The sequence below is a fragment of the Sorex araneus genome, chromosome 10 (genome assembly GCF_027595985.1).
Source record: "Sorex araneus isolate mSorAra2 chromosome 10, mSorAra2.pri, whole genome shotgun sequence".
NCBI classification, from domain to species: Eukaryota; Metazoa; Chordata; class Mammalia; order Eulipotyphla; family Soricidae; genus Sorex; species Sorex araneus.
The window spans coordinates 4,585,204-4,607,970 of NC_073311.1; the positions used below are offsets into that span (position 1 = coordinate 4,585,204).

The 22,767-nt window shown below is 44.8% G+C and overlaps 1 protein-coding gene across 2 annotated transcripts in view; it reads right to left on the reverse strand.

The window, feature by feature from the left end:
* The window catches only part of RORA (RAR related orphan receptor A), a 745,063-nt gene that overhangs the window by 552,242 nt on the left and 170,054 nt on the right, over nucleotides 1-22,767 (reverse strand). The window contains exon 2 of one of the 2 annotated variants that reach the window (XM_055118527.1): nucleotides 21,971-22,024. The exons of the other annotated variant lie outside the window; for it this stretch is intronic. Within the exon in view, the coding sequence (XP_054974502.1) occupies nucleotides 21,971-22,024 (54 nt within the window). The remainder of the gene's footprint in view (nucleotides 1-21,970; nucleotides 22,025-22,767) is intronic. 2 annotated transcript variants of the gene reach the window in all.

The following is a 22,767-nucleotide window of genomic DNA, read 5'->3' on the forward strand; positions in this document are numbered from 1 at the left end:
GCAAATACAGTTCAGCAATTAGACAAGAGTACGAGAGTGTAAGACAGGGCCAGCAGGGGTGAAGATGAAGTCTTCAGACGCAGTTGGGACAGTGGTACACAGGGACACTTTTTTTTTAATGAACCTACCAGGGGGCAGATGAGAACATGGTATCTCAAAGGGCCCTAGAGAAAAAGCAGTCATGGACAGAGGATACGATTCAAAGGGGTGGCAGAGCACAGGCCGGGCATACACAAGGCTCTGAGTTCAATCCCAGGCAACACATGGTCCCCCATGCATTGCCACAAGTATGCTGATGGACCCCCAACATCTGAGCACTGCCAGTACCACACTTTAAAGGAGACAAATAGATTCTGTTCATGCACATTCATTTACATGATTAGAACTTAGCGTGGCACATCACTCCCGCCTTTGTCCCCAGGACAACCAATGGCAGCACACTTTTGGGAGCAAAGAACCGGATTGGTCCTGGTTTTTGCCCAAAGCCAATAACCTCCATGCCCAATATTTTAGGAGGCTCAGTGCAAGGTATTGTTACTGTTGGCATGCAGCTGTCAGCTGTGAAAACATTCTTTTTTGGACACAAATCTCTGACCTTTGCCCTCTCTTTCCCCGAAACTCAATGGTGGTCTCCTGACTCACGCTGACACCAAACACACAGGTTGCCTTCACCCCCTCCTCATGTAGATACAACCAGGCAATGCGCTGTGGACCCCTTGCAGCAGACAAGGCTCAGAGCAGGGGCTTACTGTGGTGGACCAAGCCTCAGTTTGGCCACCCTGGAGCTCTAGGACAATACAGACAGATGGCAGAGCGGCCTGGCCTCCTGAGCCCCCTGCACTGCCCTATTCTGCAGCTGGTGTCCAGGCAAGAGCTGGCCTGAGAGAGCCCAAGTCTCTCAGAATCAAGCCTGGGGACACATAGCTTTGAGGATGCCTCTTAGAAACAAACAAACAAAAAAACCCCTTGTATCACCCTTTTGGGAGGGATGTAAGGAGGCAACACAGCTGATGGTTATTTTTATAGCCCCAACACAAAAGAAACCAGAATTGGGTATGTGTTTAGACAAATGTGCCCCTTGAAGGCACTGCTCTGAATCTGCTCAGTGGCAAAGCAATCTTTGAGCCCCCCTCCCTTCGTGGGTGCCTTTGCGTCTGCCACACTCTGGGGGGACAGTTCCAGCAGCTCCATAGTGCTCATGGCAAAGGGGCACAAGAAACAACTTTCATTATTTGTTTCATGCTCTTCAAAATTCCTCCTTTCCAAGGAAAAGAGACCACATTGCATTGTTCTCCCAAACTGTTATTTGAAAGGTTGGTTGAGAAATCTAAAGCTGATTCAAGGAAATCCACTCAGGGTGAGGTGGAAAGAATGGTGAGGACGGGAGAGAGGTTAACAGTGGATTTGGTTGGCATCTGCATTGAAGGCTGCTTCAGCATGGACATCCTTTCTCCTGATGACATGAGATAAGGTGAGGGAGAATAATAAGGCAGAAGGCTAAACCCTCAGAAGGAGCTTCACTTGCCAGGCAACTGGCCTCCCAAAGATGTGAAAACCTTCATTTCATTTCTTCACACAAGACATGTTCTATTTCTATGATGTCTCATATTTGGCTCTTTTCCCTCAGAGATGGAAATAGGAGGTGACGGAGACAGGAGGCTGAGGGCACAGACAGATACAACACCAGAATCCAATGAGCCTTCCAGTTCTCGTCCAATTCAGGCACAAGGAATTCAAGACTCTTGACATGGGCTCCAACCAAGGTGAGGCCACAGGAAAGGCTCTTCATGGGCCAGTCTCTTCATAGTTCAAGAGGCAGAGCCAATGGCTGGCAGTTGTGGGGCCTGAGTTTTGTCCCCACCATCTCAGGCCACCCTAGTGAAGGGCTTACCTAGCATTGTGGCTATGGTCTCTACAACAAAATCACACAGTGGGGCTCTGCAATGACTATCTATCATTTCCCATTTTTAACCATATGAATTACTATAATTTTGAGGGGCTTAAAGCCCATGGGCAGCATAGGCCAACAATGTCACCCAACCATGCAGTTTCTGAAGGAGGCCACATTCTCAAGCCACACTCTGAAACCACTACTGACCTTCCAGCCCACCTCCTCATATGAAGTAAAAGATGGCACCGTGACTATCACCCTAAGCTTCTCCTCCGCTTCCCCATTCTTCCTCTATGGAAGGGGCTGTTGACAGGAAATTCAGACACACCCACCCAGGGGTGCTCAGGGCTTTTCCAAGCTCAGTGCTCAAAGATAACTCCCAGAAGTATTGAGGGGAACAGGGAGACAGTCGTATAGTGCTGGGGATCAAACTAGACCTTTCCTAACTTGACACACGAAGGCACCCTTCCTCTACTGAAGCTGACCAGCATGGTTTTCACGCTGCTTTTGCTCTGCTTTCATTATAGCCGCTCGCTCACAAAGTCTGACCTCTGAGTCCTCAGGGGCAGAAGAACTGAGGGCTTTGGTTTTGTGGCTCATATTATCGAACACCTTAGTATCCAGCAGAAAATCCCTTCATCTTCCAAGAAAGATCTACTTGCCTGCTTCCTTCTTTTATTTATTTATTGAATAACTGGGAGATACAGTTACAAGGCTTTCATAAAATGATTGACCACCCATCCCTCCACCAGTGTATGTTTTACACCACCGATGTCCCCTGTATCCCTCCCGCCATCCCCACCCAACCCCATGCCCTGCCTCTATGGCAGACAATTTCCTTCTTACTCTCTTTCTACTTTTAGGCTTTATGGTTTGCAATACAGATACTAAGAGGCCATCATGTTTGGTTCTTTATCTACTTTCAGCACACATCACCCATCCCGAACAACTCCTCTAACCATCATTGACTTAGTGATCCCTTCTGTATCCCAGCTGCCTTCTCTCCAAGCTCATGAGGCAGGCTTCAAAGCATGGAACAATTTTCCTGGCCCTTGTCTCTACTGTCCTTGGGTGTTAGACTTATGTTATTTTATATTCCACAAATGAGTGCAGTCATTCTATGCCTGTTCCTCTCCTTCTGACTCATTTCATTTAGCATGGTACTCTCCATGTCCATCCACTTATAAGCAAATTTCATGACTTCATCTTTTCTAACAGCTGCATAGTATTCCATTGTGTAGATATACCACAGTTTCCTTAACCAGTCATCTATTCTCGGGCACTTGGGTTGTTTCCAGATTATGGCTATTGTGAACAGTACTGCAAAAGGAACAAGAGCAACCAGTGCTGAGATGATTGTAGGGACTCTCATTGAAAGGGACTCTCATTGGTGGAAATACAGACTGGTCCAGTCTTTCTAAAAAACAATATGGGCATTCCTTTAAAAACTAGAAATTGAGCTCCCATATGATCCCACAATAGCACTTCTGGAATATATCTCAGGGGTGCAAAAAAGCACAACAGAAATGACATCTGCACCTGTATGTTCATTGTAGTTCATTGCACTATTAATAATAGCCTGCTTCCTTCTTATACCACCCACTGGCATGACATTGGAGGCGTTAAAGCTACTTATGGTCTTAGAGGCTCAGAGTATCTGCAAGTCCACTGTCATGACACTATTCATTCATTCATTCATTCATTCATTCATTCATTTACTATTTAGTTTTGTTTGGGAGCTCAGGGGTGACTTCTAGCTCAGTGCTGGTTCCTCCCAGTGCAGGGATCCAATTTGGGTCTCCCACATCCAATGTATGTGCACAGTCTATTGGACATCTACCTCTCCAGCCTGTGGGGCACCAGTTGAAATAAGGTTAGTAAGATTTGTCAAGATTGTCTTTATTTTTAATAGAGAATTTTTTAAAAAGCATCCAAGTAGCAAAGTTTGATCATTCTAAACTTTTCTCAAAATGTACTTCCTACATTTTTAGAACTATGCAAGTGGAAAATAGCACTGGTAATATTGTAGGCACAAACAGAATCATTCGTGTTTTAGAAATGTTTCCAGAAAAAGTGCCTTTAAATAATTAACATTACAGTGCTCTTTCTTCAGGCAGTAGAGTAAGTGTCTCTTGACAATAATATTCTTTTACGTGAGGCTATAATTCCAGTCTGTTGCAGGTAACTGCAGTGTTATTGAAAAGCATACTTGAATCAAATACAATGTCTGAGGAAAACCAAACTATTAAGAAGCAATCAACAAGTATTAAACATTCAATTAATCATGAATATTTAGCTGAAATGTATCAATCAATCCATATTCTACTTGGATTTGGATTTTTGTTTTAAAAAACATAGTAAAAAAATGAAATAAATTGTTTATAAAAACAACTAAATTAAGAAAATAAACTCTTCAGCAGTGGTATCACTATTATGTGCTAGTTTGGGACAGTCACTCTTTCCTTGTTAGTTCCTGCGCAGAAGTGCTGTTTCAGCAAGCACTTGACCCTTATAGCAGACAGATCCGACTATCGAAGTGATAAGGTGTGGAGAGGCTCTGCAGCCTACACAAGGCACAAAACACTTAAGTGAGAAAATAAAAAGTGGGCTTCTCTGAACCCCACCACCTGTCCACATTGCCCATCACACCAGAGAATGAGGAGAAGCAGAACGTGACCCAGCCACAAAGACAAAACCCAGATTATTCAGAGACATCCGATCAACCATATTTTGAGTAAATACGCATTTCCCAGCCATTGGATCAACTAGGATGTGATTCAAACTGGCTTTTCTGAACGCCAAAGACACCAGATGGACCGTCTTTCAATCTGGTATTTTTGTCATCTAAACACGATCCTAGAAATCAAAACAAATAGAAACATAAAAACCATTTTTTAAAAAATATGGGCAATTCTATCCTAAAACAAAGGCAAAGACTGCAAAATAGTTACCAAAACCAGTCCAAGAGTAGACAGGGCCTATTTTACTAAGGGCAGGAGGGTGGGGGAACGGGAGGCAGTCATCTGTCTGTCCGTCCACACTCCTTCTGCAAACAGCTGCCATAGCTTCTCTGCGGAATGAAGACATAAACAGTGTGATGGGTTGTGGGAAGCCTACTGGCTGTTTTCAGCGGGTCCAGCCTTGGCAAGTGCCCTCCCTCTGCTGTAGCACTGCTAAAATGCGCCCCAAAAGTCAGCGCTTCTCACAATCTGTCCTACTGAAGGCCTAAAATCAACCCTCAAGGAATCTCTCACAGTTCAGGGGACTGCCAGAACCAGCAGCATGTGACACTCGGGAAGCAAAGCCCATCAGAGGGGACTGCTCTGCCCATCAGTTATGCCAGGGGAGCAAGGGAGCCACAGGATCAAGTTTGGGAACCCTCTGCATGACATGAGGGCATTTCAACCCTTCCCTAGTCAGATTTAGGAGCTTCCTTTATGCTTCGTTCTTTAAACCCTCTGGTGACACACAAGAGCATGGTTCAAAAGACAAAGAGCATCGTTTCCAACTACCAAGCCCCCAGTGCATCAGTGCACAATACCTTGCTCTCTCCTCCGCACCTGCAAATCTGATCTTACTGCCAGCAGAGATCCCAATGATGGTGTTTTGTGTTCTCAGCAGGGAAGGTGGATACCTGGGATATTCGCTTTGACGTGAGGGTGCATTTTCAGATGCAGGATTCAGAGTACTCATCACCAGCAACGCTTCTACTCATGTATCCATACCCAAGAGGCTAACCAGCACCATGAGGCAGGGAGAAGGGTACACCTGGGTAAGTTCACTTTTTCTCACTCCCTTAAAATCAGAAATTGGGTGGTGGGGGTGAGATACGCCCCCTCCAAAATACTCAAGTCTGCCCCAGGTCACCTCCAAACCCTCCATACCATTATATCTGAGACCCTCCCAGATTCTTGCAGAGCCAACACCAGCTAGAAGCCATGGGCCTGGGTACCTGGAACGGCCAAGCTGCTCTATTATTTGGGTGTCTGTCATCAGGCATGGGGAGGGGAAGTCCTTGCTGAGCCAGACCCTAAAATGAATGTGAACAGCAGGCTCGGAGGGCAGGTCAAGCAGAGTGGGGCGCAGACACAGATTTCCAGAGGTCCCGGGGATGAAGCAGGTGTATTCCCTCTCTGTACTTGCTCCTCGAGGTTCCAGCCACCAGGGAGGCCTGGGGAAAGAAGCCCCACTCGGGGGACCGGATGGCCCAGTCTAGGGACAAAACAGAAGCAAAGACAGAACAAGAGCACACAGTCTGAGCTGCGAGGAAACACTGGGGACTGGAACATCGCAGCGCTGGCCAGGTGCGTTCCAGGAGAGGCGAGGCAGATAAGAAAGGTGGGCTCGGGAGCTGGAGCCATGGCACATGGGAAAGGCGTCTGCCTTGCACACAGCCTACTGGGTTTGACCCCTGGCATCCCATACTGGCCTGAGCCCACCAGGAATGATCCCTGAGTGCAGATCCAGGAGTGAATCCTGTGTTCCATCAGGTGAAAAACAAAATTTTAAGAAGGTGTAGAGCATCACCAGTGAGTGTCACGAGCTGGGTAAGGTGAGAGAGGGCACAATTCCTGACATGTAGGTCTTTCTTCTGGCAAGAGTAGAGGACCACGGCAGAGTGGGCACAGACAGGGAATTCTGGGGTACTCTGCCCCCATTACAGGATCCACACTTTGTATTCTGACCAGATAAAAACACAGAGGGTTACAATTAATCAACACTCTCCTTTGGACCTCAAGCTGGACAAAGGCAAAGCTGTCCACTGACAAGCCTTTGGTGTATTGAGTGGTGGGGAGAGGAGCTGTAGGGGGCCTACAAAGCAGTTCTTGGGGGCTCCTGGGGTCACTCCTGGTGATCCTTGGCCACATAGCCAGATGGTTTGGTGCTTAAAGATGCAGTGATTCTCCAGGGTACACTAATGCAGTGCTCTAGAGAACTTGTGGTGCTGGGGACCCAGCTGGGGCCAGGTCAGGCCAGGCGAGCACCTCTCCCAGTCCTCTCATTGTCTCCTGAGGTCGCTGTCTGCGGCTCTCTTAAGCACAACTCAGAGCACCACAGCTGTGTTCAACAGCCAGGACATATGCACAGGCTCTGTTTTGAAAAGATGAGGAGGTTGGCTGGCAAACAGGGTAAACGCATGATGAGAAACCATTTCTACACAGGACTAATGCTGACAGGGAGGGAGGAGAAGTCATTTTTTACTTTTCTTTCTTTTTTTTTTTTTAAGAAATATTTTATTGAACCACCGTGAAAAAAAGAAAAAAAATACAAAGCTTTCAGATTTAAGTCACAGTCAAATATTGATTAAACCACCATCCCTTCACCAGTGCACCCGTTCCACCACCAAGAACCCCAATACACCCCCATCCCACCCCACCCCCTATCTAAGTAGCTAATGATATTCCCATTATTCTCTATATACCTTTAGTACATTCCATATTTCCATACAGAACTCACTATTATTGATTGGAAATTTTCCTCAACAATCAGGCCTGCTGAATAGGCATCATCTAATAATTTCTCTTCATTGGTAAGAGTGAAGACTCTGAGTCCTATCGCGGCTATCGCGGCCGCGCGGTTTTGGGTTTCTAATATTTTAGCTCAGTTCACAGTCAAAATGGATGGCTGCAAGAATCCGCTCTGGTGCCAAAATGGGTTAGGAGACCTCAGGATCACAGTCAACAGGCGCAGAGGGTCTGCTTCTCGGCGGCTCCGGTTCATCTCTGGGCGGAAGGCGGCAGCAGTAGCAGCCACGTGGTAAGAGCCACCCCCTAAGACCCCTCAACCAGGAGGTAGGACTTTCTTTTAGTGATGTAGCCTGTAGGTGGTCCTGGGAGGGGAGGTGTTCCCGGCGCGCCTTCCGCCCAGAGATGAACCAGAGCCGCGGCACGAGAAGCAGACCCTCTGCGCCTATTGACTGTGATCCTGAGGTCTCCTAACCCATTTTGGCACCAGAGCGGATTCTTGCAGCCATCCATTTTGACTGTGAACTGAGCTACAACCTCGTGCAGCCCGGGGAGGGATTTTTTTTCCCTCTCCACCCCATTTTTCTGAGCGAAAATGGCGGCAGCGGTAGCAGCCACGTGGTAAGAGCCACCCTCTAAGACCCCTCAACCAGGAGGTAGGACTTCCTTTAGTGACGTAGCCTGTAGGTGGTCCTGGGAGGGGGGGCGTTCCCGGTTCTTGACTTTTCTTTTGATTATGTTTTTTCGGCGATACCCATTAGCGCTAGAAACTTACTCCTGGTTCTGCATGCTCTTGAGGCTTACCCCTGGATCTGCACGCAGGGATCACTCCTGGCAGGGACCCAGAGACCTCCGGGGTGCTGGGGTGGAAGCTAAGTCAGCTGTGTGTAGGTGATATGCCTTAACCCCCAAGTACTACCCTCCCTGGCTCCTTGTCTTTAACTACCAGTTAATCACCACTTCATTCTCTCCCAAAATTAACAACTCCTGCATCTTCCTTCCCGATAGATATCAGTTAGTTACACCTTTTCCTTCCAAAAGAGCAAGTAAATGTTGCAGTTCTGTGGGTAGGTGAGTCTTCTTGAAAGCAGAAGACAGAGCACTGCTAGCAACCCAGAGGCCCACTGCGCCTATCGGTCCACTGTACCTAGTCAACAGTGGGTAAAAGAGAAATTTAATTCTCTGCTGTTTCAAGAGTCAGAACTAACAAGACCCTTCTTACTGAAAGGTCCCCAGAAAATGCAGGCTGAACATCAGAGTGATAAATAATGAGGAGGATGAACCCAGGGAATACTCCTGACTCTGTGCTCAGGAGTGCTCAATACCCCCTGGCATTGCTTGGGAGCACATGATGTGATTGATGCTGGAGATTGAATTGGGGTTGGCAAGATGCCAGACTATTGCCTTAACCTATATTATCTCTCTAGCCCTGAATACTCAATTGTCACTCTTCAAAGGGTAGTTGATTTTGTGGTAATGTACCAAGGTGTTTATCCTGAGACCATTGTACTAGTAATCACATATTTTACGAAGGAACAGAGGTTTGTAGAATTCTTCCTTGAGCCACTAGGTACCAATATACTATTGTCATTTGTATAAACAAAACCTTCCCTTCCCAGGGGAAAAGGCTCCTAAGGCCCAGGATTCCTGCTACTTACGACCATCCATTATAGATTTTTCATCTCCATTTTATTTGGGGGGAAGGAGAGTTAGGCACTGGGGCTACACCTGGTGGTACTCAGTCTTCATTATTTTCTTGCCCTATGCTGTCCCTAACAGGGACCAGTCTTAAGGCGAAACAAAACTAAGTGTTATCAAGGAGCAAAACTGAAGTTGACTTTAAGTACCAGCCTTGGCAACCAGCAGCTCTCACCAGGACAAAGGGGCCTAGCTGGCCCTGAGAGCAACTCATACTAATGGGTCCAGGGCTGGGTGGTGAGCTCAGTGGGCTGCAGCACAGGCCTTGCATGCCAGAGGTCTGGATCCTATCCCTAGTACTGCACAGTCCCCTGCGCACCCCTGGGGTGGACCCAGTCACAGAGCTGGGAGTAGCCCCTGAAAGACCCCAGGGTATGACTCAGTCCCCACCCCACTACCACCGAATAAACCCAAAAGATGGATGAGAACACTTTGGCTTCACATTTGGAAGCGGCTGCTCCTTCCTGCAAGGACTGCCCAGCTGTTCCTTTCCCGGAAGTTCCAGCGGGTGTACATGATCTGGCACCCTTAGCTCAGAAGGACCCTGGGCCCACAGGGTGACTCTGCAATCACTCTGGGGATCGCATGAGCCTCAGATCCGCCCCCCCTCCCCATCCTGGCCCATGCTGTTAGGGCAAGTGGGCGTGTTCTCTGCTGCTATCTCATATGCTTGGGGCCCTTCACCCCAGTCCTACCTGGTGTCAGGCAACGGGTGGTTGTCTAGACAACACACCCTAAGTCAGGTCACTGGCAAGGGACTTTCTGCCACATCAGGTGGCAAGAGGCATCAGAGGCCCTTAGGAAAGCTGCACCCACCCACAGTTGGCCACACCTCCCGGGACCATTCAAGCCAATCAGAGACACAGGGTTCCATCTCAAGTTCCTACTTTCTCACCCAAATCCATTCAGGAAAGGAGCTGGGTCACACCACTCACTTCTCTCTATGCAAAGCAGCAAAATGACTAGAAACTGACATTAAAGACAATTTAAAATCCCATACTAGTGACCAGAGAGATAGTGCAGGGGGCAAAACATTTGCTTTTCATGCCTGCCACCCTAGTTTGATGCCCAGCATCACACAGGGTCTCTAGAGCCCTACCATGAGTGATCCCTGAGCACTACTGAGTGTGGCCCCAAACCAATAATAAATACATAAATAAATAAATAACCAAAGATGCGTCCTCACTCTAAAGACAGGTATTGGGATTTGGCATTACTGGGAATGACCAGAAGTGGGTGTTCAGAAGCAGTTAAGCTTCTAGTATCTTTATCCATTCGAAAGTGTAAATCTCAGACTTTTAGATTCCTTTTGCCCCAGACCTGAAATTCATTTATGACGCCCCTATCTGAAGACATGAAAAAAATCTGATTTACAACTCTTTGAAATTGCAAAGAAGGAAAGCAACCAAACTGCAGATTTAGTTGCTATCACTGGGCACCCGCAGAGACTTAGGGTAAGACATCAGTAAGGGTTAGTTAGGAATAGGTAAGGAATATTAGAAAGGGCTAGTGAGGTGGAGTAAGGTACATTAGTAAGAGTTAGGGCTGGGTAAGATGCATTAGTAAGGGTTAGTTAGGGCAGGTAAGGTGCATTAGTAAAGGTGAATAATTATGGTAGGCTAATCAGTAACAGGGTAGGGAAGGTGTACTAATGAGAGTTAGTTCACTGTCACTGTCACTGTCATCCCGTTGCTCATCGATTTGCTCAAATGGAAACCAGTAATGTCTCCATTGTGAGACTTGTTGTTATTGTTTTTGTCATATCAAATATGCCACGGGTAGCTTGCCAGGCTCTGCCGTGCAGACAGGATACTCTCGGTAGCTTGCCAGGCTCTCCAAGAGGGATGGAGGAATCAAACCTGGGTTGGCTGCATGCAAAGCAAACACCCTACCCGCTGTGCTTGGGTAATCAGTATCTGTTAGTTAGGGTGGGGTAAGGCTCATTAGTGAGGGTTAGTTAGGGTAGGAAAGGCACAATAATAAGAGCAAGTTAGAGTAGGGTAATCAGTATGGTTAGCTAGGATAGGGAAGGCTCATTAGTAAGGACTATTTAGAGTAGGAAAGTTGCATTAGTGAGGCCTGGTTAGGGGCAGGGCCAGATAAGGTGTCTGAGTGAGTCTCCTGCTGGGAACACAGTCCTCCTGTCTAGCTGACAGTTTTGGGGGGCCCTGCATGGCTCTGGCAGCGAAGGGCAGGGTGTAAGGGCTCCAAACCTCAGTGTCCCGGATGCGAATGAGGAGGGGGGATGGGGACGTGGCATTCACCTCCTGCCTCGGAGGAGGAGTTCCTCTGGCATGGATTTCTCTGGAGAAGCCTTAGGGCACAAGAAATTCCAGTCTGAACTTGACAGACGATCACCACCCCCAGCGGTGAGGCAGACCCAGGTGGGCACAGAACAGGGAGCAGTGGGGAGGGGCACACCTGCTTGGTGAGGTCCACAAAGCGAGCTCAGGCAGGCCTGGGGGATTGTAGGAAATAAGGCTCAGGTCCAGCAGAAAGGAGCAAGAAGGTGCTTCAGGCAGAGGAAACAGTCCAGGTAACGCTCAACATCTCCGTGATTCCTGCTCTCAGGAGAGCCTGAAGGAGTTCTGGGCGGAGTCTGCACTACAGCGCGGCCTTTGATTCCTGAAGTCACTTTCTCCTTTCCCAAAGACACAGAGACCTACAGGAGATCTGTGTCCCCAGGGACCTACAGCCTCACCCCTAAGCATCAGGTTTATATATTTGTTCTCTTGATGTCACATTATCTTAGTTCTAACTTGAAAACAAAAAGGCATGGGGCAAAGAGACCGAAGCCAAACAGCACCCATAAAAACTGAGGGCCTCGTAGAGATTTTATACTCTATCCATGGGATATGACCAAGTGCTAAGTGACATATGGTACAATCTTTATGGCATAAATGTTTGATACAGACCCTCGTGTGAACATAATGAGCAATCCTAGTAAAGATGTTGGATCTTGTATCTGTACAAAAAAAAACTTTATTTTTTTATATCAAAAAGATCAACCAACAGTAGAGGTTGAGCTCCCATTTGACCCAGCAATACCACTGCTGGGAATATATCCCAGAAAAACCAAAAAGTATAGTCGAAGTGACATATGCACTTATATGTTCACCGCAGCACTGTTTACAATAGCCAGAATCTGGAAAAAACCCGAGTGCCCTAGTACAGATGACTGGTTGAAGAAACTCTGGTACATCTATAAAATGGAATACTATGCAGCTGTTAGAAAAAATGAGGTCATGACGTTTGCATATAAGTGAATCAACATGGAAAGTATTATGCTAAGTGAAATGAGTCAGAAAGAGAGAGACAGACATAGAAAGATTGCACTCATCTGAGGAATATAGAATAATAGACTATAAGACTAACGCCCAAGAATAGTAGAAATAAGTACCAGGAGATTGTTTCCATGGCTTGGAGGCTGGTCTCTCATTCTGGGTAACTCAGGGAAGGGACCACCAAGTAAAATGTGATTGGAGGTCATGTGGGGGAAGGGTGATGCGGGCCAAATACAGACTAGAGACTGAACACAATGGCCACTCAACACCTTTATTGCAAACCACAACACCTAATCAGAGAGAGAGAACAAAAGGGAATTCCCTGCCATAGTGGCAGGGTGGGGTGGGGGGAGACGGGACTGGGGAGGGGGGGAGGGATGTTGGGTTTACTGGTGGTGGAGAATGGGCACTGGTAAAGGGATGGGTTATCGAACTTTGTATGGGGGAAACATGAGCACAAAGATGTATGGATCTGTAACTGTACCCTCACGATGACGCTCTAATTAAAAATAAACTAATAAAAAAAACAAGTAAATATTTTATTTCCATATACTTTGCTATGCAATGATCTAATAATCATATGATCATTTCTAATAGACATAAATAAACCATTTGATAGGGGTCAGACAAAAAATAAACAAGGCTGGACCTTGTTTATAAGATCTTTGATCTTCTATTTACTACCTCCTTTGGAAGGTTATCAGACATTTTACAATCCTCCATCAACTCACCTTTGGCATGGCATGGCTGCCTGGCCCAGCAGGAGGACTGGGCAGTCAAGGTGAATGCTATTTAATGCACTCTTTGGATTATGGCACAGGCTTAGTAAACAAAAACTCTAGTCATTCTAAAAGAAGAAGAATGCTAAATGACAGCGTTCAGCTGGAAAAGCTCTGGTGATTCCAATCAGATATCAAACAGAGTACATGGAAGACATGGGAATCAAGGCAAGGCATGTTTGTCCTGCTCGTGAAAATGGGATCATGTTCTAAAAGGCTAACTGCAGCCCAGGCCCCACTGACCTCTTCATGAAAACTCTGAAATATCCCTTGGCCGTGCTGGGCCTCCCTCTTACTTTGGGACACGGCTTCAGTAGAACAGATGCTGGACAAAGGCTCAAGTTCCTTCCAGCCATAACATTCTGGAGTCAGCCTCTAGGATAGCTGGTACAACAAAAGTCTACACAGTACAGTACCTGAGTCACAGCGAGAGGCCAGAGGGATGGGGTGTGCTGGCCACTCTGTGTGATGAGCGCTGAGCCTCTGGACAGCTACAGAGTTGCAAGCATACAAAAGCTGGAAGGGAGAGGCATGGCTCCAGCATCAAAAACAACTAGGACTGCTCAAGCCACGATTTCTACTGAGGTTGCCCAGGTAATCCTGATCTATGTCTTCTTAGTATCAAATATTTGAAGAGCTCTTTATATTTTAGCAATGCCAAACAAAGGCCCTATTCACCTGGCCCCTCCTTACTGGCTTTCTACCAGCCAGTCGGTTTCCATTATAACTGGGCTGCGAGTCCTATACTCCCACACAGCCGAAAATCCCAGTGCAAACTTTATGGGGGACATTAGAGTCCCTAGGGGACATGTTAAAACTGCAGATTCCTCTCCCAAGTGCACACATTCTTCTGTTCTATTATGCAGCATGGCATGGGCATTTGAAAACTTCCCTGAAAGACTCTAAGGTCAAGGTCCATGATATGAAAAATGCTCTGAAATTTACCACTGATGATTCGGAGGAGACCATGTTCTAATTTGGGAAGTCCTAGACATCAGGTAGCCCTCCCCCCACACAAAAATAGAGTGCATAATCCAGTCACTGCCTTCCTGGCACTGAAATGGAATTCTAGCATTTCTAAGATGTCAGCCAGCTTGGGAGCAATTAAGCATTCCCCAGGTTCCTAACCCCAGCCCTTGTCCCTTCCTACCTATTGCTGCCTCACTGCTTGCCCTGAGCTAGTTACTCTCTCTTCCCTGTCTCCCCCCTGCTGACCAAAAAAGAATCCCCATGTTCCCAGTACATCAAGCATGGAGAATCTGAGTCCAAAGCAATTGAACAAACAATGCATTTAGAGTTCCAGGATGCTTCCCAAATTAACAGTAGAGTTACCAGTCGGAGCTCAATAAAATATGAGTTCATCTAGAGGCATTCTTGTAAGGTAGACGCTCCCTGACAAATCTGCTTTTGGCTCTCTCCTAGAAGATAACATCAACCTCCAGCCCCCAAGCTCAGGTAGTATGTATCAGAGTACACAGAAACTGTTCTAGACCATAAGCAACAACTTCACACCTGCAGTTCCCCACTACTTAGCTTGGTTCATTCTAATGTGGGTGTGAACGACATCACTCCACCAACCCCTATCCCCACCCCAAAGAGTCTTCATTTATCCAAGTCAAATCTCTTACCCAGAAATTCATGGCACCATCTTCCCTCCTTCATAACCATGAACACAGCTGCCATTTGTCATATGTTTTACTGACTGCTTCATGATAGATATCTCTATCCTCTACTAGCAGTCTGAGGATAACACAACAAATAAAGTACTAAAGAAGTTTCTCTTGAATAAATAAAGGGATTTATGAGGTCCGAGATGTCAGCCTAAGAGAGCCTAAGACAAAAATAAACAGAACTGGATACTTGGATAGTTCCAGCTCTGGCCAACTGACTTGTATTGGTTGATTGCTCCATTAACATTAACATAATTCAGTATAAAGCTTGTGTTGGTAAAAATTTGATTGTAAGCCTGGGAGAGAAAGGGGCTTTCAGAATGGTAGAATTCTGTACTAGGGCCTTGTTTTCATCATCACACAGTCAGTATTCTTCTCGCAGGACCCTAGTTTGATGCGCTAGTTTTTCTGGTCTCCAATGACATTGCGGCTGTAGCCAATTAGCAGGACTGTCTGCTCTCCACCATGGCGGGGTGCTGTCGCTAGTCTAAATGACCCCAGTAGAGATTCAGCCATTGGATCAATGAGCACCTTAGGAGCAAGAATGGACCATTCACTTGTGTCTACTTGTCTAAGGAAGTTACTAGTAGTCTGGTGGGGCTTTTTTGCTGTTGTTTTGTTTTGTTTTGGTTGCAAGCATTTTGCAAGAGTTGCCTGTAACTCATCTTCATTCCAAATCCAACATGAGCTTCCTTTTTGGTTTTGTTTTACCAATTATCCACCAGCTTTTTTTTAAAAAAGGGGAATGATTCGTTGGGGGCAGACAATAGTCAAGCACTGTGGAACCAGAAATAGAGAGCAGGGTGGGGTTGAGGGCTAGGGGTGGGTGGTGGGGGTGGTGTTGTCATTAGTTCTCTGAGTCCAATAATTCTTCCAAACAAAACAGTGATGATGTTAAATGTTGACTGTAATATTCAAGCTTTACCAAGAGAAGCTGATTATTCTTGGAAGGAGCAAACAGAAGGCCTAATATTCTAGGAGGCATTCCGCACTGGTAGGAGAAGATGTGTTCCTCAGAATACCTAAAATACTCTCAGAGAGCCCGGCAAGCTACCGAGAGTATCCTGCCTGCACAGCAGAGCCTGGCAAGCTACCCGTCGCGTTTTCGATATGCCAGAAACAGTAACAAGTCTCACAATGGAGATGTTACTGGTGCCCACTGGAGCAAATCGATGAACAACGGGAGGACAGTACAGTGCTACTGTCAGGAAATCACAAGTCTCCTTAGAACCAAGTAGGTGAAAATGTGATTTCTCGGACCTATAAAACTCGACCTCAAGAAGGGTCAAATGGCTTCAAAACTCACCTGACAAGCAGAAATCTGTTCAAGCCTCCCACATCTCTCACAAGACTTGTCTGAGGCCATTCTGAGAGCTTTGTCAGGGTCCCCCAGTGAGTACAGGTTTGAAGAGGGCTCAGAGACTGAGAAAGTGCCAGGACAAACATGAGCCTATGAACTTAGTTCCAGTCAAGGCAACCCTGACTGAACCCTGGTCTGGGGTCCCTGATGAGGTAGTTGTGGGGGAGAAGGGGCGACCAGATCTTCCTATTCTGGATTCACAGCTCATGAAAATATCCAGCTAATAGGTCAGAGAAAACAAAAGTATAGAAAAGACCTAATCCACCTAATCCACTTTCATCTTTGCAATTGCACTGAATCACCAATGGGAATGAATGCAACATCACGATTATCAGGTCAAAAAGCTAAAGATTCAGCCCTCTTGTGACCAGCTCCCCCTAGCTTAACTATGACTGACATAATATCTACACATCAACTTAAGACTTGCACTCTAATTTGAACCTGTATATTTTTATTGAGGACTGGAGTGATAGCACAGCGGGTAGGGCATTTGCCTTGCACACGGCTGACCCGGGGTTCAATTCCTCTGTCCCTCTCAGAGAGCCTGGCAAGCTACCGAGAGTATCCCACCAGCATGCACAGCCTGGCAAGCTACCCATAGTGTTTTCAATATGCCAAAAACAGCAACAACAAGTCTCACAATGGAGACGTTACTGTGCCTGCTCAAGCAAATTGATGAACGACAGTGCTACTATATTTTTATTGAAATGTGCCTCTACAAATCTCAGAAAAAAATATTGACCTCTATTTTTTTTAAAGGCTAGTAATATTGAGGAGAAGTAAGATGACAGGAGCCATTTGTGAAATGGTTTAATAAATTTCAAGAATGATGGCACGTGCCCATCTTTACTGGTTACTATATGTTATTGTGTGAGACTGTTCTTTCCCCCATCTTCAGATAAAGAATAAACAATCAATGATTATGTAAAAACTGTTTCTGGTCAAGGAAACAGTGAGACGAAGAGGTGAATTCAGATCAAGAATGGTATGCTTGATCAACAACCAAATCATGCTTCTGTTTTTCAGTATACATAAAATTGATACTGATCTATGTTTATTGGTATATATAAGTCTATACTGCTTCCATGTTTGTTTATACAAAATTGACACTACCAAGTTTGTTATATATAAATCCATGCATTATTGCCATGCATGGAAGCACGTTCACACATCCTGTCCTTTCTGATCTTAAAGCCCTTTATTCTGCTCATTCTCTACTTCCTAAATAATGCCTCTAAATACCTTTTTTTGCCCTCCTGAGGTAATAGTCCAAATCCCTTTACTATCATAAGTACAGGTTTCCCTACTATCTGAAAGTAGAACATCTCTATTCAATATGATTTGGTGAGTTACTTTTTGGATCTAAGAACATTGTTACTATTAGTTTACAAGGAAATGCTTTTTAATGTTTCCTGTCCCTGGTCCCCTGATATACCCTGTCATATCCTACCAAACAGAAATGTTCTATGAATGAAAATGGGAAAAACTTGTATCCCCTATAACAATTTCTCTAGTTTTATCCAGTTGTTCTTAATGAAAATTGGTCCAACTCTAAATTATATTATGAATGATCAAAGAAATACCTTTGACTTTGCTTCCAACAACTTCCATGATCACAGTCAATTGTTAGCCTTTTTGACTATAGCTATATTTTATTCATTCTTTCAAGAGTTGTCTACAGTAATCTATAAAACCATATTCTGTCTTATCAACTATAGTTCTGGCTGCTCATCTCTAAACACAACTTGAGTAATTTTTTCCATATGCTTGTTCATACAGATACTCTTCTGCCTCTGTTTAGCATATGTAGCCCATGACATCTTAGTATTTTGCTGTTTCATCCAGAAGTTTCCCTACATATGATTAAAGAAAAGTGTTGAATGAAATCAATTCTAACTCATGCCTGCAGGCCTGATCTGTTTATAGTTTTTCATTCAGAGAAATGGCATTGTACATCCACCCATTGTTTCCTCTACGAGTCTCCACCCCCTCTTTATGTCAATTTCATTTTGCTGCCAAATTTTCATGATACTTGTACAACTGTTCTACATTTTTTGATATCTTAGACTTCAATTCCAGAAAATTTTATTGAGCTGTACATCTGAGTCCACCAGTCAGTGTAGATGGCTTTGCAGATGGTTGTGCCTTAAATCTGAGCCACGTGGTAGGCAATAAAGATCAATAATGGAATTCCTTCGTCCACATACACAGTTTCTCTGCTCTCACTGAGAATGACCTTTACAGGTCTCTAGCTGTGAAATACTGTTCTTCAGTTTAACCCATTTAGCTGTAGAGCTACAACCCATCACTCAGTAAAATGACCAAATTTAATTGGATACACAAGGAGCTAAACTCATCTCGCCATTGTGTACGATAAAAAAAATAGGAATACTTAAGAAAAACAAAAACAAAACAAATAAATTAGCCTGATAATGAAAAACTACTGAAATCAATTTACAAGCTATTCCCCTGACAATATATAATCTCGTAATATACTACATATAATTCAGAGCTTATATCCGTTGGGTTCCTCCCTTCCCATCATACATCTTTGTAGCAGCAATACTAGCATTAAATTTCTTCTTCTTGAAGTTCTAAAGGGATATACAGCAGCAAACTATGCACTGAATGAAGCAAATGCCTTGTATTGTTTATTCAATGGGATGCCTCTGATGAATCTTTTTAAAAGGTCAATCAAGAAGTCATGGAACCAAATATTCAAGGGATCCAAGTTCTTGTGTAAATCCTAAGTTTGTGGCTACATGCCCTTAAATTGAATAGGTGATGGCCACAAACAAGTGGAACTTGATGATAGAACTGTTCTTTCCTGAAGAACTCAGCCAAGAAAAAAAATTTTAGCAAAATAAAATCGAGGGAAGAATATAATAAAAGGGAAGTTGTGCTATCCCAAAAGGGAGGAAAGCAAAAAGAAATTTCAGAAAGGATAACAAATTAGTTTAGCAAAGTCACAATGAGAGAAGGCAGACAAAAATAAAGGCAAAGGATGCAGCGTCCAGGGAAAGAGGAAGGGGCGAGTGGAAACAGCTGGAATTGCTCAGCTGTGTCAACATTCGGCTGTTTCACAGATTGACTAGCAAAGTGTCATCTGAAACCAATTACATTCCCAAAACCCTACGGACCCAGTTCATAACATTGATTAATCCACATTGTGAAAAAGTCCCCAAGCAAAACTAGAACAGCTGTCAGCCCTTGGCGCTCAAAAAACAGCAACTGCTTAAGGGCGGTGGGAGGGAAAGATCCTCTTGAAATGTGAGGGAGTTTTAGAAGGTAAGCATGCTGACACTGAAGTGGGCTTTGCAACTGCTCCTACCTGTGTCCTCGGAAAGCCCAAGCTCATGCCCCAAACCAGACTACAAACATCTCAAAGCCCAACCCTGCTTCTCTTTTGGGCAGGACTGGGACTCCAGGGGCTATTGCGGCTTGGGGTCATTTCAGAGGACACTTTGGCAGTGCTGGAGGGAGACTGTGCTGCAGTGCTGGAGATGGAACTGGAGGCGTCAGGCTTCCAGGCATCTGCGCCAACTTCTGAACCATCTCTCTGGCCCTAGCCTTGAATCCTGTGGCTTCTCCCTTCTGGGAATAGCCCGATGTGTTCCACTCATCTATTTATCTGCTTATTGGCAGACCCAGGGAAATGAACCCAGAGCCTCAGACAGTGAGCACCAAGTGCTTCACTGTTACCACATCCTGGCCCCACATTTAATTTCCCCTTTTAAGTATATATCTGGTCTCCCTGCACATAATTTTAAAGGAAGTAACTTATTTCCTCTGCGTCAATAAAAACATTCAAAATTAAGGTATTTTGTTGTTGTTTGGCACCATACTTGGTGTGCTCAGGGTTTACGCCTGGCTCTGTGCTCAAGAATCACTCCTGGTGTGATTTAAGGACTACATGGGGTGCCAGGGATTAAACCTGGGTTGGCTGTGTGCAAGGCAAATGCGTTATCCCCTGCACTATCTCTCCAGCCCTAAAGTTAACATATTTTCTGAACCAGAAAGTCTCCTGGCTTTTCAGAGAGAAGCATATGCCAAGAGCTTGATTTGAAAAAACCTGAATTGGGCATGAACCAGACATATAAAGGCCACATACCCCTCCCACATGCCTCCCCTTACCCCCCAGTCTGAAAAGACATTTACCAAATCTGGGGAAGGCACCCTGGAGTTACTGCAACTAGACATTCAGCACGGGAAGCTGCAGACAAAAACCCCAATGCCATGTAATCGGCCATGGAGGTTTCTGAACTGCCATTTTTGTTTGTCATATACGGAAATCTTCAACATACAGCTACAAGTATTATAGGAGTACTTCATTCCACACTTTCGGGTGGATTTTTCACCCCTGCCCCACACCTAAATAATATATATATATTCATTCACTCAGCAAAAATTTATAGAACTCCTACTTTACATCAAACAATGGCTTTCAGCATTTGAGTTTTGTGTATAAACTGAAGCTCTGAAAGATTTTATAATGATCTTTCTGAACAAAATACAACCAGCCTGTGCTCCGATGTGTATTCAAACACAAGGCTGTCATATACCTAATTCTGTGCTATCTTTAAAAACTCATGACAGTACATAGTATGTAGTGTATGTAGCAGATTTTTATAATTAAAAAATGTGGTACAGCAGAATTTTCATAAGTTAGCTGGGATTACCTAAATATATACTTCCTATGGGGAATTGCATTCCAAGTTATCCAAAAACTGTGCATAAATCAGGCATTAGTAATAGAAGTGATGATATGTAGATGGATAGATAGACACCACTCTACTTCTGCTCCTTCGTCTTTGAATACCCACAAGTAATCGAAGGACCTTCTCTGTTGAAATCCACTCTGTGGCAGCTCCAAGTTTTACTAAACAGAGTTTTTGATACACTGAATACTTGTGTGCTTGAGTCTCAGAAAACTAACTCTTACTAAAAACAAAGCAAAACAAACCAATTACTTCTATTTCACTGTCACTGTCACTGTCATCCCGTTGCTCATCGATTTGTTTGAGCACAGCAGTAACGTCTCTCATTGAGAGACTTATTGTTACTGTTTTTGGCATATCCAATATGCCACGGGTAGCTTGCCAGGCTCTGCCGTGCGGGCGAGATACTCTCGGTAGCTTGCCAGGCTCTCTGAGAGGGGCAGAGGAATAGAACACGGGTCGGCGGCGTGAAAGGCAAACACCCTATGGCTGTGCTGTTGCTTCAGCCCCTTTATTTCAAACCACTCAAAATATCCAAACATTAATTTCATTAGGATACCCCTAAAACTTGAAAAACAAAAAAAGAATAAAACCCCACAATTTGCAGTGTCCAAGGTCTCTAGGCTGATTCTTTGGCCTTCAAATTGGAAGACCCAGCAAAGTGTTTCCAATATAAAGTAGCATTGTTTGTTACTAGCGGTTGTTCTCCCAACAATAATGTCTACAGGTTTGTAAAAAGTAATATCTGCACTGGGTTTGGCAGGATTTGAGGGTGCCTATATTCTAGAGAGGGGAAAAAGGGCAAGGCACAGAGAGAGCACATGCAATAAAAATTAATCTCCAGACAGATTTTCTAACTCTTCTTACTATTTTTTACCCGAGAGGATATTTATAATTATTGCTTTTTAAATGCTCATGATGTCACAGATAAAGAACACCAATTGCTCCCAGCAGAACTCTAACTACAGTACATGTTTATAAGAGCAAATTACTGTTTATACATGGACAGGATTGTAAATGAGGGGAAGAACATTACAAATTATATGTTACTGAAAGAAAGCCAAAGCATTTCCATTTCTTTCTTTTCATGAAAAGATTTCATTACCTGCATCATGCCCCCTTCTCTCAGTCCTCTCAATGGACATTGACATGGGTAAGCCTACAAGAAACATAACGGAAGTTTAGATTTGTATGTTCTGATCTCAGAACAGGGACAATACCCAGATAAATGGCAGCAAAATCACTTACATTTCCACATACCAAGCTACTCTCATAATCATTAGAATAGACACGGTTAAGTCTTGAATGTAAGAAATCAACTGTCCTGGTGACAGTACAGTGAGCATGTCTTGCATGCAGCCAAACGAGGTTCAATTCTGGGCACTATATATGATCCCTGAGCCTCACCAAGAGTAATCCCTGAACACAGAGCAGATATGGCCCAAATACACAGACAGAGACACACAAACACAGACATGGACACATGCGCGCGCACACACACACACACACACACTCTAAGTAATCCCTGTCCCAAGAACTACATTTGACCTTCCAATGAGTCCATCCAAATTCAATCTCAAGGAACACAAATGAAATTGAGTATAAACTGGGGCCTTTTATCCAGAACTTTCTATGAATAAAAAGTTATGACAGGGCTGGGGCAATAGCACAACGGGTAGGGCATTTGCCTTGCATGCGGCCGACCCGGGTTCGAATCCCAGCATCCCATATGGTGCCCTGAGCACCGCCAGGGGTAATTCCTGAGTGCAAAGCCAGGAGTAACCTCTGTGCATCGCCAGGCGTGACCCAAAAAGCAAAAAAAAAAAAAAAAAAGTTATGACATTCTTGTTATTTTTCTTTCCTACCTTTCCCCTTGCTGTTGTTGCTGTCACCAGGGTAAAC